The 14,888-nt window shown below is 46.7% G+C and overlaps 1 protein-coding gene across 1 annotated transcript in view; it reads right to left on the reverse strand.

Annotated features, from left to right (window-relative positions):
• LOC120944233 (keratin, type II cytoskeletal 8-like) overlaps positions 1–11,580 on the reverse strand; it is a 46,944-nt gene extending 35,364 nt beyond the window's left edge. Inside the window, exon 1 of the mRNA XM_040358208.1 lies at positions 11,148–11,580. Coding sequence (XP_040214142.1) covers positions 11,148–11,546 — 399 coding nt within the window. The 5' untranslated portion in view covers positions 11,547–11,580. The remainder of the gene's footprint in view (positions 1–11,147) is intronic.
• Between the last annotated feature and the right edge of the window lie 3,308 nt (positions 11,581–14,888).

Raw genomic sequence — 14,888 nt, forward strand, 5'->3', positions numbered from 1 at the left:
CAATTGTTTTCACCCCCCCAGTGGAAGTCAAGTTTGGGTTTTGTACTCCACTGCCTTGAAAAAGTATTCATACCCCTTGAAATTTCCCACATTTTGTTTATGTTACAACCAAAAACGTCAATGTACTTTATTGGGATTTTATGTGATATATCGTTACAATATGAGGCTAGCCCTGTTAAGATTTGTTTTTTTTTTGGACCATAACATTGAAGTTAGAGAATGTACTTTGATTACTTCAACCTTTTTTTTAAAGACGTGGATCGTAATAGCTATTTCAGACAAGGGAGTTTTCACTACCCCTCCTGGCTGAGATTCAGGGCCATGATAAGGGGTGGACCACCAGTCCTACTGTAGGGGGCCTGGACACACAAGGGGGCCCGAACAGCAGGAGGAATCAGTGTGGTCAGGCGGAGGGGCAATTACAGAAAGATGCCCTGTGCAGCTCTCTGCAGCAGCTGAAAGCCGGTTTCTCCTCCCCCCCCCCCCCCAGCTGGCTTACAGCTGGAAGAGTCACAGGCACAAAGCATCATTCTTGTAATTGCATCCCCCGCACCGATCCCTCTCCTTGTTCTGCCTACTTCTGATCCCTCCCGTGCGCCTCCCTGTACGCAGTGTGCTCCCCAAGATACGGGAGCACCTGTCGCTGTGCTGTGCCCCCTCCCGTGGCACTGCTGGCTTCCCTGTTCTATGAAAAAAAAATTGTAAATTTTTTTTTAAACATTATAAAAAGTACATTTTAAACATTGTAAAATAAATAAATTCATTTTTTTTTAATTATAAATAAAAAAATAAAAATAAAAAAAGGGCAGGTTCTCTGTTAAGTCTGCTAATAATGATTTTAGAGGATTTTTTTTTTTAGAAAATATTGTTTTGATATATTGGGGGTGGGGGGTGCCTGCCAGGTAGGCTGTATGGGGCCCCGTGATTTCTAATAGCAGATCCAGTCCCAAAAGCCAGTTCATTCCCCTGGGAAGGAATTGTACCATCAAGGATGACTATTTGAAAGAAGCCAAGGCCTTAAAGTCGGGATTTATAGACAAAGGTTATGGAGGTGAGGAACTGAATAAGATCATATCTGTAAACAAGGCAGACCGCCGTTCTGACAGGGAAGAACACAGTGATCTTGTGTTCCTAATAAGCAGGAACATGGATCTCTGTGTTTATCCAGTTAATCCGTTCCCCACACAGTTAGAAATCACCCCACTTAACCCTGTGATCGCCCCTGGTGTTAACCCGTTCCCTGCCAGTGTCATTAGTACAGTGACAGTGCATATTTTTAGCACTGTCACTGGTTCCCAAAAAAGTGTCAAAAATGTCAGTTAGCTGTCGGATTTGTCCGCCGCAATGTCGCAGTCCCACTAAAAATCGCTGATCGCCGCCATTACTGGTAAAAAAAAAAAAAATGGCATTAAAATGGCATTAAAATATTTCATACTCACGTGAAATGTAAGCATGTAACAAACAAATGCTAGGCCAGTACAATACAAGCCCTTCCTCCTTGCGTTGAACGCGGTGACGTCACTGCACGCCGTCCCAGACGCGTTTCGTCATAAGTCTGACGTTTTCAATGGGGATGGGCTCTGCAATGTTTCACCGCTATAGATATCCAAGCCTCGCTTTGGTCACAAGGAACAGGAAATAGAAAGAACTACATATTGAATATGGGGGAAAAAAGGAGCTAATCCAGACCATAACGGACTAGGATAAGCATCAAAAAATGTAATTACTAAAAGTATTATATAATTATTATATTAAATATAATTTTATATTTACTAAACCTGTTTTTTAAAAATATTTCATAGTTTCTAGACGCGGTAACTTTTGCGCTAACCAATCAATGTACGCTTATTGGGATTTTTTTTAACAAAAATATGTAGCAGAATACATATTGTCCTAAACTGATAAAGAAATTCGATTTTTTTTATTATTATTATTATTGGATACGTTTTAGAGCAGAAAGTAAAAAATATTGTGTATTTTTCAAAATTGGCAGTGTTTTTTTTGTTTCTAGTGCAAAAAATAAAAACCGCAGAGGTGATCAAATACCACCAAAAGAAAGTTCTATTTGTGGGAAAAAAAAGGATATCAATTTTATTTGAGTACAACGCAGCACGACCGCGCAATTGTCAGTTAGAGGAACGTAGTACCGAATCGCATAAAAATGGCCAGGTCACGAAGGGGGTAAAACCTTCTTCCGGGGCTGAAGTAGTTGAAGGGTATTTCCCATGTCGCAAATGTACCGTATGTTGTTTAAAAAAAATTGGGGGATAGACGGATTTGACAGTTCAAGTCAGTGGTCACCTCCAGGACTTGTGACATTGACACCATTCATCACTTGCACCACTCAAAATGTTGTATATATGCTCATATGTCCTTGTGGCCTACAATACGTGGGTCACACTGTTAGAGCCATGAACGTCAGAATTAAGGGGAATGTAGCCAACATTAGGAAGGGATTTCCAAAACCATAGTGTCTCCAAACATTACTTGGAGTGCCATGATAAAAATCCAGGGGGTACTACCGTACGTTTATTGCTATAGATATTGTTTCACACCCCACTGGAGGCGTCGTTTTTGTGAGGCGGGAAATTCCTAGAATGGAGACCCGTTGGATTTACGATTTAAAAAGTTATGTCCCCTTTGGACTCAACGCCGATTGGGCCGTGAACTGCTTCATCAATAATAGCTAATAATAACCGGTTTGCTCTGGATCCATTTTTGGTTATTGGGAGAGCTAGAGTATTTGGGTTGTAGGTTGTCCCACTAGTTATATTATTATTTTTTATTGTTCTTTAATTGTTTTGGTTTATATATATATATATATATATATATATATATATATATATATATATATATATATATATATATATATATATATATATAATTTTTTTTATTTTTATTACAATTTTTTTTTTTTTTTATGGTTTTCTTATAACCTATCCCTATTGCACTGTATGGTGTTATGTATTATGTTTTTTGTCCACAGGGTGGAGGCATTTACACCTGCTGGAAATGTCATTCAGATAATTGTTTCTTTTGTAATTTTTTCATGCATGAATGTCACCTGCATGTTGGAGGATGCAAGTTGAGATATTTTGAATGTAGTTATTGTTGTTTTGATTTGATTTTTATTTCATTAGGAATGTTATTGTGTGATAATGTGCTAACTTTCGCCTTCTTACGCTTATGTGAATTTCATATGGTTGGTGGAGCGCATTTGGGAGACTGTTTGGTTCTGGCCGCTCACTTCACGGGGAAATGGGGACACTTTAAAAATATATATATATATATATATATATATATATATATATATATATATATATATATATATATATATATATATATTATTATTTATTATACTTTTTTTAGTTTTACAATGTACCTTTTTTTTTTATATTTTTTTTCTTACCATTTAAACATCCCTTAATAACAAAAGACAGTGACAGGTCTGTTTTACTGAGACATTTGGAGTCTATTAGACCCCAGATGTCTCCTCTGCTCTATTAGACCCCAGATGTCTCCTCTGCTCTATTAGACCCCAGATGTCTCCTCTGCTCTATTAGACCCCAGATGACTCCTCTGCTCTATTATACCCCAGATGACTCCTCTGCTCTATTATACCCCAGATGTCTCCTCTGCTCTATTAGACCCCAGATGACTCCTCTGCTCTATTAGACCCCAGATGTCTCCTCTGCTCTATTAGACCCCAGGTGACTCCTCTGCTCTATTAGACCCCAGATGTCTCCTCTGCTTTATTAGACCCCAGATGACTCCTCTGCTCTATTAGACCCCAGATGTCTCCTCTGCTCTATTAGACCCCAGATGTCTCCTCTGCTCTATTAGACCTCGGATTACTCATCTGCTCTATTAGACCCCAGATGACTCCTCCGCTCTATTAGACCCCAGATGTCTCCTCTGCTCTATTAGACCCCAGATGATTCCTCCGCTCTATTAGACCCCAGATGTCTCCTCTGCTCTATTAGACCCCAGATGACTCCTCCGCTCTATTAGACCCCAGATGTCTCCTCTGCTCTATTAGACCCCAGATGATTCCTCCGCTCTATTAGACCCCAGATGACTCCTCTGCTCTATTAGACCCCAGATGTCTCCTCTACTCTATTAGACCCCAGATGACTCCTCTGCTCTATTAGACCCCAGATGACTCCTCTGCTCTATTAGACCCCAGATGTCTCCTCTGCTCTATTAAACCCCAGGTGACTCCTCTGCTCTATTAGACCCCAGATGTCTCCTCTGCTCTATTAGACCCCAGATGACTCCTCTGCTCTATTAGACCTCAGATATCTCCTCTGCTCTATTAGACCCCAGATGACTCCTCTGCTCTATTAGACCCGAGATGTCTTCTCTGCTCTATTAGACCCCAGATGACTCCTCTTCTCTATTAGACCCCAGATGTCTCCTCTGCTCTATTAGACCCCAGATATCTCCTCTGCTCTATTAGACCCCAGATGACTCCTCTGCTCTATTAGACCCCAGATGTCTCCTCTGTTCTATTAGACCCCGGATGACTCCTCTGCTCTATTAGACCCCAGATATCTCCTCTACTCTATTAGACCCCAGATGACTCCTCTGCTCTATTAGACCCCAGATGTCTCCTCTGCTTTATTAGACCCCAGATGACTCCTCTGCTCTATTAGACCCCAGATGTCTCCTCTGCTCTATTAGACCCCAGATGTCTCCTCTGTTCTATTAGACCCCGGATTACTCATCTGCTCTATTAGACCCCAGATATCTCCTCTGCTCTATTAGACCCCAGATGACTCCTCTGCTCTATTAGACCCCAGATGTCTCCTCTGCTCTATTAGACCCCAGATATCTCCTCTGCTCTATTAGACCCCAGATGACTCCTCTGCTCTATTAGACCCCAGATGACTCCTCCGCTCTATTAGACCCCAGATGACTCCTCTGCTCTATTAGACCCCAGATGACTCCTCCGCTCTATTAGACCCCAGATGACTCCTCTGCTCTATTAGACCCGAGATGTCTCCTCTGCTCTATTAGACCCCAGATGTCTCCTCTGCTCTATTAGACCCGAGATGTCTTCTCTGCTCTATTAGACCCCAGATGACTCCTCTTCTCAATTAGACCCCAGATGTCTCCTCTGCTCTATTAGACCCCAGATATCTCCTCTGCTCTATTAGACCCCAGATGACTCCTCTGCTCTATTAGACCCCAGATGTCTCCTCTGTTCTATTAGACCCCGGATGACTCCTCTGCTCTATTAGACCCCAGATATCTCCTCTACTCTATTAGACCCCAGATGACTCCTCTGCTCTATTAGACCTCAGATATCTCCTCTGCTCTATTAGACCCCAGATGACTCCTCTGCTCTATTAGACCCGAGATGTCTTCTCTGCTCTATTAGACCCCAGATGACTCCTCTTCTCTATTAGACCCCAGATGTCTCCTCTGCTCTATTAGACCCCAGATATCTCCTCTGCTCTATTAGACCCCAGATGACTCCTCTGCTCTATTAGACCCCAGATGTCTCCTCTGTTCTATTAGACCCCGGATGACTCCTCTGCTCTATTAGACCCCAGATATCTCCTCTACTCTATTAGACCCCAGATGACTCCTCTGCTCTATTAGACCCCAGATGTCTCCTCTGCTTTATTAGACCCCAGATGACTCCTCTGCTCTATTAGACCCCAGATGTCTCCTCTGCTCTATTAGACCCCAGATGTCTCCTCTGCTCTATTAGACCCCGGATTACTCATCTGCTCTATTAGACCCCAGATATCTCCTCTGCTCTATTAGACCCCAGATGACTCCTCTGCTCTATTAGACCCCAGATGTCTCCTCTGCTCTATTAGACCCCAGATGACTCCTCTGCTCTATTAGACCCCAGATGACTCCTCCGCTCTATTAGACCCCAGATGACTCCTCTGCTCTATTAGACCCCAGATGTCTCCTCTGCTCTATTAGACCCCAGATGTCTCCTCTGCTCTATTAGACCCGAGATGTCTTCTCTGCTCTATTAGACCCCAGATGACTCCTCTTCTCTATTAGACCCCAGATGTCTCCTCTGCTCTATTAGACCCCAGATATCTCCTCTGCTCTATTAGACCCCAGATGACTCCTCTGCTCTATTAGACCCCAGATGTCTCCTCTGTTCTATTAGACCCCGGATGACTCCTCTGCTCTATTAGACCCCAGATATCTCCTCTACTCTATTAGACCCCAGATGACTCCTCTGCTCTATTAGACCCCAGATGTCTCCTCTGCTTTATTAGACCCCAGATGACTCCTCTGCTCTATTAGACCCCAGATGTCTCCTCTGCTCTATTAGACCCCAGATGTCTCCTCTGCTCTATTAGACCCCGGATTACTCATCTGCTCTATTAGACCCCAGATATCTCCTCTGCTCTATTAGACCCCAGATGACTCCTCTGCTCTATTAGACCCCAGATGTCTCCTCTGCTCTATTAGACCCCAGATGACTCCTCTGCTCTATTAGACCCCAGATGACTCCTCCGCTCTATTAGACCCCAGATGACTCCTCTGCTCTATTAGACCCCAGATGTCTCCTCTGCTCTATTAGACCCCAGATGTCTCCTCTGCTCTATTAGACCCGAGATGTCTTCTCTGCTCTATTAGACCCGAGATGTCTTCTCTGCTCTATTAGACCCCAGATGACTCCTCTTCTCTATTAGACCCCAGATGTCTCCTCTGCTCTATTAGACCCCAGATATCTCCTCTGCTCTATTAGACCCCAGATGACTCCTCTGCTCTATTAGACCCCAGATGACTCCTCTGCTCTATTAGACCCCAGATATCTCCTCTACTCTATTAGACCCCAGATGACTCCTCTGCTCTATTAGACCTCAGATATCTCCTCTGCTCTATTAGACCCCAGGTGACTCCTCTGCTCTATTAGACCCGAGATGTCTTCTCTGCTCTATTAGACCCCAGATGACTCCTCTTCTCTATTAGACCCCAGATGTCTCCTCTGCTCTATTAGACCCCAGATATCTCCTCTGCTCTATTAGACCCCAGATGACTCCTCTGCTCTATTAGACCCCAGATGTCTCCTCTGTTCTATTAGACCCCGGATGACTCCTCTGCTCTATTAGACCCCAGATATCTCCTCTACTCTATTAGACCCCAGATGACTCCTCTGCTCTATTAGACCCCAGATGTCTCCTCTTCTTTATTAGACCCCAGATGACTCCTCTGCTCTATTAGACCCCAGATGACTCCTCCGCTCTATTAGACCCCAGATGACTCCTCTGCTCTATTAGACTCCAGATGTCTCCTCTGCTCTATTAGACCCCAGATGACTCCTCTGCTCTATTAGACCCCAGATGTCTCCTCTGTTCTATTAGACCCCGGATGACTCCTCTGCTCTATTAGACCCCAGATGACTCCTCTGCTCTATTAGACCCCAGATGACTCCTCTGCTCTATTAGACCCCAGATGTCTCCTCTGCTCTATTAGACCCGAGATGTCTTCTCTGCTCTATTAGACCCCAGATGACTCCTCTTCTCTATTAGACCCCAGATGTCTCCTCTGCTCTATTAGACCCCAGATATCTCCTCTGCTCTATTAGACCCCAGATGACTCCTCTGCTCTATTAGACCCCAGATGTCTCCTCTGTTCTATTAGACCCCGGATGACTCCTCTGCTCTATTAGACCCCAGATATCTCCTCTACTCTATTAGACCCCAGATGACTCCTCTGCTCTATTAGACCTCAGATATCTCCTCTGCTCTATTAGACCCCAGGTGACTCCTCTGCTCTATTAGACCCGAGATGTCTTCTCTGCTCTATTAGACCCCAGATGACTCCTCTTCTCTATTAGACCCCAGATGTCTCCTCTGCTCTATTAGACCCCAGATATCTCCTCTGCTCTATTAGACCCCAGATGACTCCTCTGCTCTATTAGACCCCAGATGTCTCCTCTGCTCTATTAGACCCCGGATGACTCCTCTGCTCTATTAGACCCCAGATATCTCCTCTACTCTATTAGACCCCAGATGACTCCTCTGCTCTATTAGACCCCAGATGTCTCCTCTTCTTTATTAGACCCCAGATGACTCCTCTGCTCTATTAGACCCCAGATGACTCCTCCGCTCTATTAGACCCCAGATGACTCCTCTGCTCTATTAGACTCCAGATGTCTCCTCTGCTCTATTAGACCCCAGATGACTCCTCTGCTCTATTAGACCCCAGATGTCTCCTCTGTTCTATTAGACCCCGGATGACTCCTCTGCTCTATTAGACCCCAGATGACTCCTCTGCTCTATTAGACCCCAGATGACTCCTCTGCTCTATTAGACCCCAGATGTCTCCTCTGCTCTATTAGACCCCAGATGTCTCCTCTGCTCTATTAGACCCCAGATGACTCCTCTTCTCTATTAGACCCCAGATGTCTCCTCTGCTCTATTAGACCCCAGATATCTCCTCTGCTCTATTAGACCCCAGATGACTCCTCTGCTCTATTAGACCCCAGATGTCTCCTCTGTTCTATTAGACCCCGGATGACTCCTCTGCTCTATTAGACCCCAGATATCTCCTCTACTCTATTAGACCCCAGATGACTCCTCTGCTCTATTAGACCTCAGATATCTCCTCTGCTCTATTAGACCCCAGGTGACTCCTCTGCTCTATTAGACCCCAGATGTCTCCTCTTCTTTATTAGACCCCAGATGACTCCTCTGCTCTATTAGACCCCAGATGACTCCTCCGCTCTATTAGACCCCAGATGACTCCTCTGCTCTATTAGACTCCAGATGTCTCCTCTGCTCTATTAGACCCCAGATGACTCCTCTGCTCTATTAGACCCCAGATGTCTCCTCTGTTCTATTAGACCCCGGATGACTCCTCTGCTCTATTAGACCCCAGATGACTCCTCTTGATGTGCATGTTTTACTTCTGGCCGTTGGAACACATTGATGAATATCAATAATTTCCGGTGATTGATTTTCTGTTAACGAAGGGTCTGGCTTTTATATATAAGGAGACATGCTTGTGTCAGTAGGCCATGCTTCTGATGATGCCCTATTGGGCGAAACACGTTAGGCATATGGACTTTTATGTGATAGACCAACACAAGGTGGCACATAACAGTGAAGTGGAAGGAAAATGATAAATGTTTTTTTGTTTTTTTTACAAATAAATATCTGAAAAGTGTGTGTGTGGGGGGGGGGGGGGGATTTGAGCCAATACTTTGTAGAACCCCCCTTCGCTGCAATTACAGCTGCAAGTATGTTTCAGCTTCACAGGACAAATCACTCTGCAAAAAAAAAAACATACACCCCTTTTATTTTATACAAATATATTACCAAAATTGAATTTTTACCAAAACTATGTAGCTGTAGACATCCTCGAACCACCTGTGCCTCCGGGCTCCATAGCTGTTGCCTAGTCTTCTCTGGCTAACGTTGTAGGAACCCTTAAAATAACTTTCTGACCAGTGGCGGTCCGTCCATAGAGGGCGCTGGAGCGCCGCCCACTCTGGCTCTCACACCGCCACTGAGTCTAATAACATCGATTCATGCATTGCGTGAATGTATGTTATTGTCGCCGCTGCCGCTGGTCTATTCAGAGGGCCGGACATGAGCACCCGGTCACCTGAATAACGGCAGCTGATTGGCTGTACGGAAGTGCCTATCAGAGCCAATGGCTCTGACAGGCTTTCCGAGTACAGCCCTCAGCATCCGGAAGCTTATCCAGGGAACGTACGGGGGTGCGTTCCTTGGATAAGACTGCCAGGCGTCTCAGCCAATCAGGTTCACCGGTTCTGGCCAACGGTAACCTGATTGGCTGAAGCATCATCTAGGGCGGGAGAAGACATCGAGGGACATGGATGGCTGGCTCCAGTAAAGGTAAGTGCCGGGCGGGGGGGCAAAGGGGAATTTTACAGGGCACAGCGGCGACGAAGGGCACAGTGACATCAATGGGCACAGTGGCGACAATAGGCACAGTGGGGACAATGGGCACAGTGGGGACAATTGGCACAGCGGCATGAATGGGCACAGTGGCGACAATGGGCACAGTGGTGACAATTAAAGGGCACAGTGACATCAATGGGCACAGTGGGGACAATTGGCACAGCGGCATGAATGGGCACAGTGGCGACAATGGGCACAGTGGCGACAATTAAAGGGCACAGTGACATCAATGGGCACAGTGGTGACAATGGGCACAGTGGCGACAATTAAAGGGCACAGTGGTGACAATTGGCACAGTGGCAACAATTGATGGCACAGTGGCTGCGTTTGATGGCATGGCACAGTGGCTGCGTTTGATGGCATTGCACAGTGGTGCGAATTGATGGCACGGTGGCTGCGTTTGATGGCATGGCACAGTGACTGCATTTGATGGCATGGCACAGTGGTGACAATTGATGGCACAGTGGCTGCATTTGATGGGCACAGTGAGGCTGCAATTTTTTTTTTTTTTTTTTCGTTTGCGCCCCCCCAAAAAAATTTGAGCACCAGCCGCCACTGCTTGGGTCCCAGTGCTACCCTTCTTTGGTTTCAACCAAAGTTACAAAGTATTCACAGTGTGGCGCTTCAACCTAAGAGCCACCAAACCAAGGCAATGGGAGAAATTCTTTGGCATGGAGGAACTACCAATCCGGAACCAGATGCCCCATCCAAATACCACCAACACTCCTACAGTAAGAGGATGAGTGAGTGAAGAACTTATATAGCGCTACAAATGCGAACTATATCGCCTCAAGGCGCTTGGCATCCATTTTCCTTCTGTTTAACCCTCAGAATAGGTGGGTCTTTAGTTTGAGGATGTCCCTACTTTTCTTTGGTTTCAACCAAAGTTACAAAGTATTCTCGGTGGGGTGCTTCAATCAAAGATCCACCAAACCCCCCCCAAAAAATGGGAGAAACTCTTTGGTATGGGGAAACTGCCAATACGGAACCCAGATACCCCGACCCAAAACACCACCACCACTCCTATAGTAAGAGGATGCCCCTTGGGACCCGGTGCTACTCTTCTTTGGTTTCAACCAAAGTCACAATGTATTTCTGGTGTGGAACTTCAATCAAAGATCCACCAAACCAAGGAATCGAGGGGGGGGTTGGAAAAGCTGCCAGTCCACATATCCACATACCCCCGAAACACCCCCACAAATCCCATATTAGGAGGATAACCCTGGGGGTTCTTACCTTGTCTATGAAGTTGACAAACTGATTGTTGAGCCCTTTGATCTGCTCCTTCTCCTCGTTCCTCATCTGGTGCAGTTTGGGGTCCACCTCCAGGTTGGGCAGAGAGGACAGCAGGAAGGTGCCGGACCCCGGGGTCATTCGAGAAATGTTAAGGCCGCTGCTGGCTCTTTGAAGCCCCGGTTGGTAGCCTGTGCTGGCCCGGAACACGGAGGGTCTTCCAGACAGAGAGCCATGGGAGCGGCTGCTGAAGCCCCTGGTGGTGCCGTAGCGGTTGTTGTACAGACTCATGGCGGTGGTGGTTGGATGGCGGTGGTGGTTGGATGGCGCGGGTCTGGTGGACGATGATGGAGCACTGCAGCGGTGAGACGTGAAGCTGTGACTCCGGCCACCCGGGCTCATGTGTCACCTGTTAGTCTTTCCTTCTTGTTTATTGACACAGCATTTGAATAAGTATTCCTCTTATGGAGGCTGGGCCGGTATCTGGCCCCTGTCCCACTCCCAGGTGACACCGCCTTATCAGCAAATAATACTTCTCCCGGCTTTGGCAGCGCTCCACGGGACTAACACGGACCACCAATAACAAGCACTGCCTCCAGTACAGGACCGCGACTGGAAGCAGGAGGAGAGGAAAAGCAAGATCACAAAACAGATTCAGACGCTGCAGAAGTCACTTTTTCTTTTTATATTAACCACTTAAGACCCGGACCTTTAGGCAGCTAAATGCCCAGGCCAGGTTTTGCGATTCGGCACTGCGTCGCTTTAACAGACATTTGCGCGGTCATGCGACGTGGCTCCCAAACAAAATTGGCGTCCTTTTTTCCCCACAAATAGAGCTTTCTTTTGGTGGTATTTGATCACCTCTGCGGTTTTTATTTTTTGCGCTATAAACAAAAATAGAGCGACAATTTTGAAAAAAATTCAATATTTTTTACTTTTTGCTATAATAAATATCCCCCAAAAACATATATATATATAAAAAAAAAAATTTCCTCAGTTTAGGCCGATACGTATTCTTCTACCTATTTTTGGTAAAAAAAATCGCAATAAGCGTTTATCGATTGGTTTGCGCAAAATTTATAGCGTTTACAAAATAGGGGATAGTTTTATTGCATTTTTATTAATTATTTTTTTTTTACTACTAATGGCGGCGATCAGCGATTTTTTTCGTGACTGCGACATTATGGCGGACACTTCGGACAATTTTGACACATTTTTGGGACCATTGTAATTTTCACAGCAAAAAATGCATTTAAATTGCACTGATTACTGTGAAAATGACAGTTGCAGTTTGGGAGTTAACCACAGGGGGCGCTGTAGGAGTTAGTGTTCACCTAGTGTGTGTTTACAACTGTAGAGGGGTGTGGCTGTAGGACTGACGTCATCGATCGTGTCTCCTTATAAAAGGGATCACTCGATCGATGCAGCCACCACAGTGAAGCACGGGGAAGCCGTGTTTACATACGGCTCTCCCCGTTCTTCAGCTCCAGGGAGCGATCGCGATGGATCGGCTAGAAAGGAATAGCCGCTCCGTCGTCCCGGATCGCTCTCTGAGGGAATCCGCCCGCCGCACGCAGCGGGGGGGTCCCGATCGGACCCCCCACCCGCTAGAAGGCAGGGACGTACATGTACGTCCATCTGCCTGTCCGTGCCATTTTGCGGACGTATATAGTCGTGCGGCGGGCGTTAAGGGGTTAATGTCGACATCGCAGAGCAATCAGCAGTGGAAACCGACACCGGCACATTTATTGAAACTTATTCATGTACTCCTCCATGCCTTGAAGCTTCCGATAACTGTTAAAAATGGCTGCATCCAGAAGACGACCGATCGGATGAAGGCTCAGCAGAGATATAATAAAGTCTAACCCCACCATGTGCAGGGTGACTGGTCTTGTCTCCGCCCCCTCCTGTAGTTTTCTGCAGGCAGCCTGTAGTGGGTGGAGTCTTCTGGGCCCCTCCCACAGCTCTGCTCTCTCTCTCCTTGTGCAGGGTGATTGGTCTTGTCTCCGCCCCCCCCCCCCTGTAGTTTTCTGCAGGCAGCCTGTAGTGGGTGGAGTCTTCTGAGCCCCTCCCACAGCTCTGCTCTCTCTCCTTGTGCAGGGTGATTGGTCTTGTCTCCGCCCCCCCCCCCTGTAGTTTTCTGCAGGCAGCCTGTAGTGGGTGGAGTCTTCTGGGCCCCTCCCACAGCGAGTCGGACCAAAGTAGTGCAATGATAATGGACAACTGTCATATGTATAACATTCAGGTGCGACTTTCATGTGACTTTCGAGGGTTTACTCACACTGACGCAGTTTTTACGGCTTCAAATCGCTTGACAAGTCGCACCCCATTGCTGCCAATGGAACCGTTCATATCGCCGTGACTCATGTCGCAGCGATTACGAAAAAAAGGTTCCTGCGCTTCTTTTTACAGATTTTCATTGCGACTTGCATAGACTTCTTTTGAATAAAAATCAGCGGTGCAAATGGCACAGATGTGCGGCTTTGAAATCACTCTGAAGTAGCGCAATTTCAAAGCCGCGCTGGCGTGAACCAGGGCTAACATTGCAGTCTATGGCACTCAAGTCGCATGAAAGTCAGACCAAAGTAGTGCAATGATAATGGACAACTGTCATATGAATAACATTCAGGTGCAGTGGCGGTTCATCCATAGAGGGTGCTGGAGCGCCGCCCCCTCTGGCTCTCGCCCGCCACTGAGTCTAATAACATACATTCATGCATTGCATGAATGTATGTTATTGTTGCCAGCTGCCGCTGGTCTATTCAGGTGTCCGGAAATTGAGCACCGCCCACCTGAATAACAGCAGCTGGTTGGCTGTGCGGAAGTGCCTATCAGAGTACAGCCCTCGGCTCCCGGATGTCTTATCTTCGCAATGCATGGGGGTGCGTTCCTTGGATAAGACTGACGGCCGTCTCAGCCAATCAGGTTCACAGATTCTGGTGATCGGTAACCTGATTGGCTGAAGCGTCACCAAGGCGGGAGAGGACATCGAGGGACATGGAAGGAGTAAGGCAAGTGCATTTTACAGAGCACAGCGGCGACAATGGGCACAGAGGCGACAAAGAGCACAGTGGCATCAATGGGCACAGTGGTGACAAAGGGCGCAGTGGCGACAAAGGGCACAGTGGTGACAATGGGCACAGTGGCAACAATTAAAGGGCACAGTGACATGCACAGTGGCAACAATGGGCACAGTGGCGACCATAGGCGTGTGCCGGGTGTGCCTGGGCACACCCTAATCATCCCATGTGAATTAGCATTATCCAGGGGTGGCACCAGGTGGGTGGTTGGGGGATGCCAGTGGCCAGTGTAAATGCCGCCATTATATTAAAGGCAAGGTTCAACTTTAGGAACACACTACACCCGTATTTAGGGTGTAGCGTAATATGCTCCCAATCAACTGTCTCCCACCACCAGAGCCTCCTCCCTGTGACAGCAGGTGGCATTCATGTGTGTTTGAGCTTTGGGGTGCACACCCTAATGCAATAGGCTGCGCACACCTATGGTGGCGACAATTAAAGGGCACAGTGGTGACAATTGACACAGTGGCGACAATTGAGAGGCACAGTGGCTGCGTTTGATGGCATGGCACAGTGGTGACAATTGATGGCACAGTGGCTGTGTTTGATGGCATGGCACAGTGGTGACAATTGATGGCACAGTGGCTGCGTTTGATGGGCACAGTGAGGCTGTTCAGGTGCGACCCTAATGTGACTTTTGGGGGCTTAGCCCCCCGCCCCCCCC

The sequence above is a fragment of the Rana temporaria genome, chromosome 6 (genome assembly GCF_905171775.1).
Source record: "Rana temporaria chromosome 6, aRanTem1.1, whole genome shotgun sequence".
Lineage (NCBI taxonomy): Eukaryota > Metazoa > Chordata > Amphibia > Anura > Ranidae > Rana > Rana temporaria.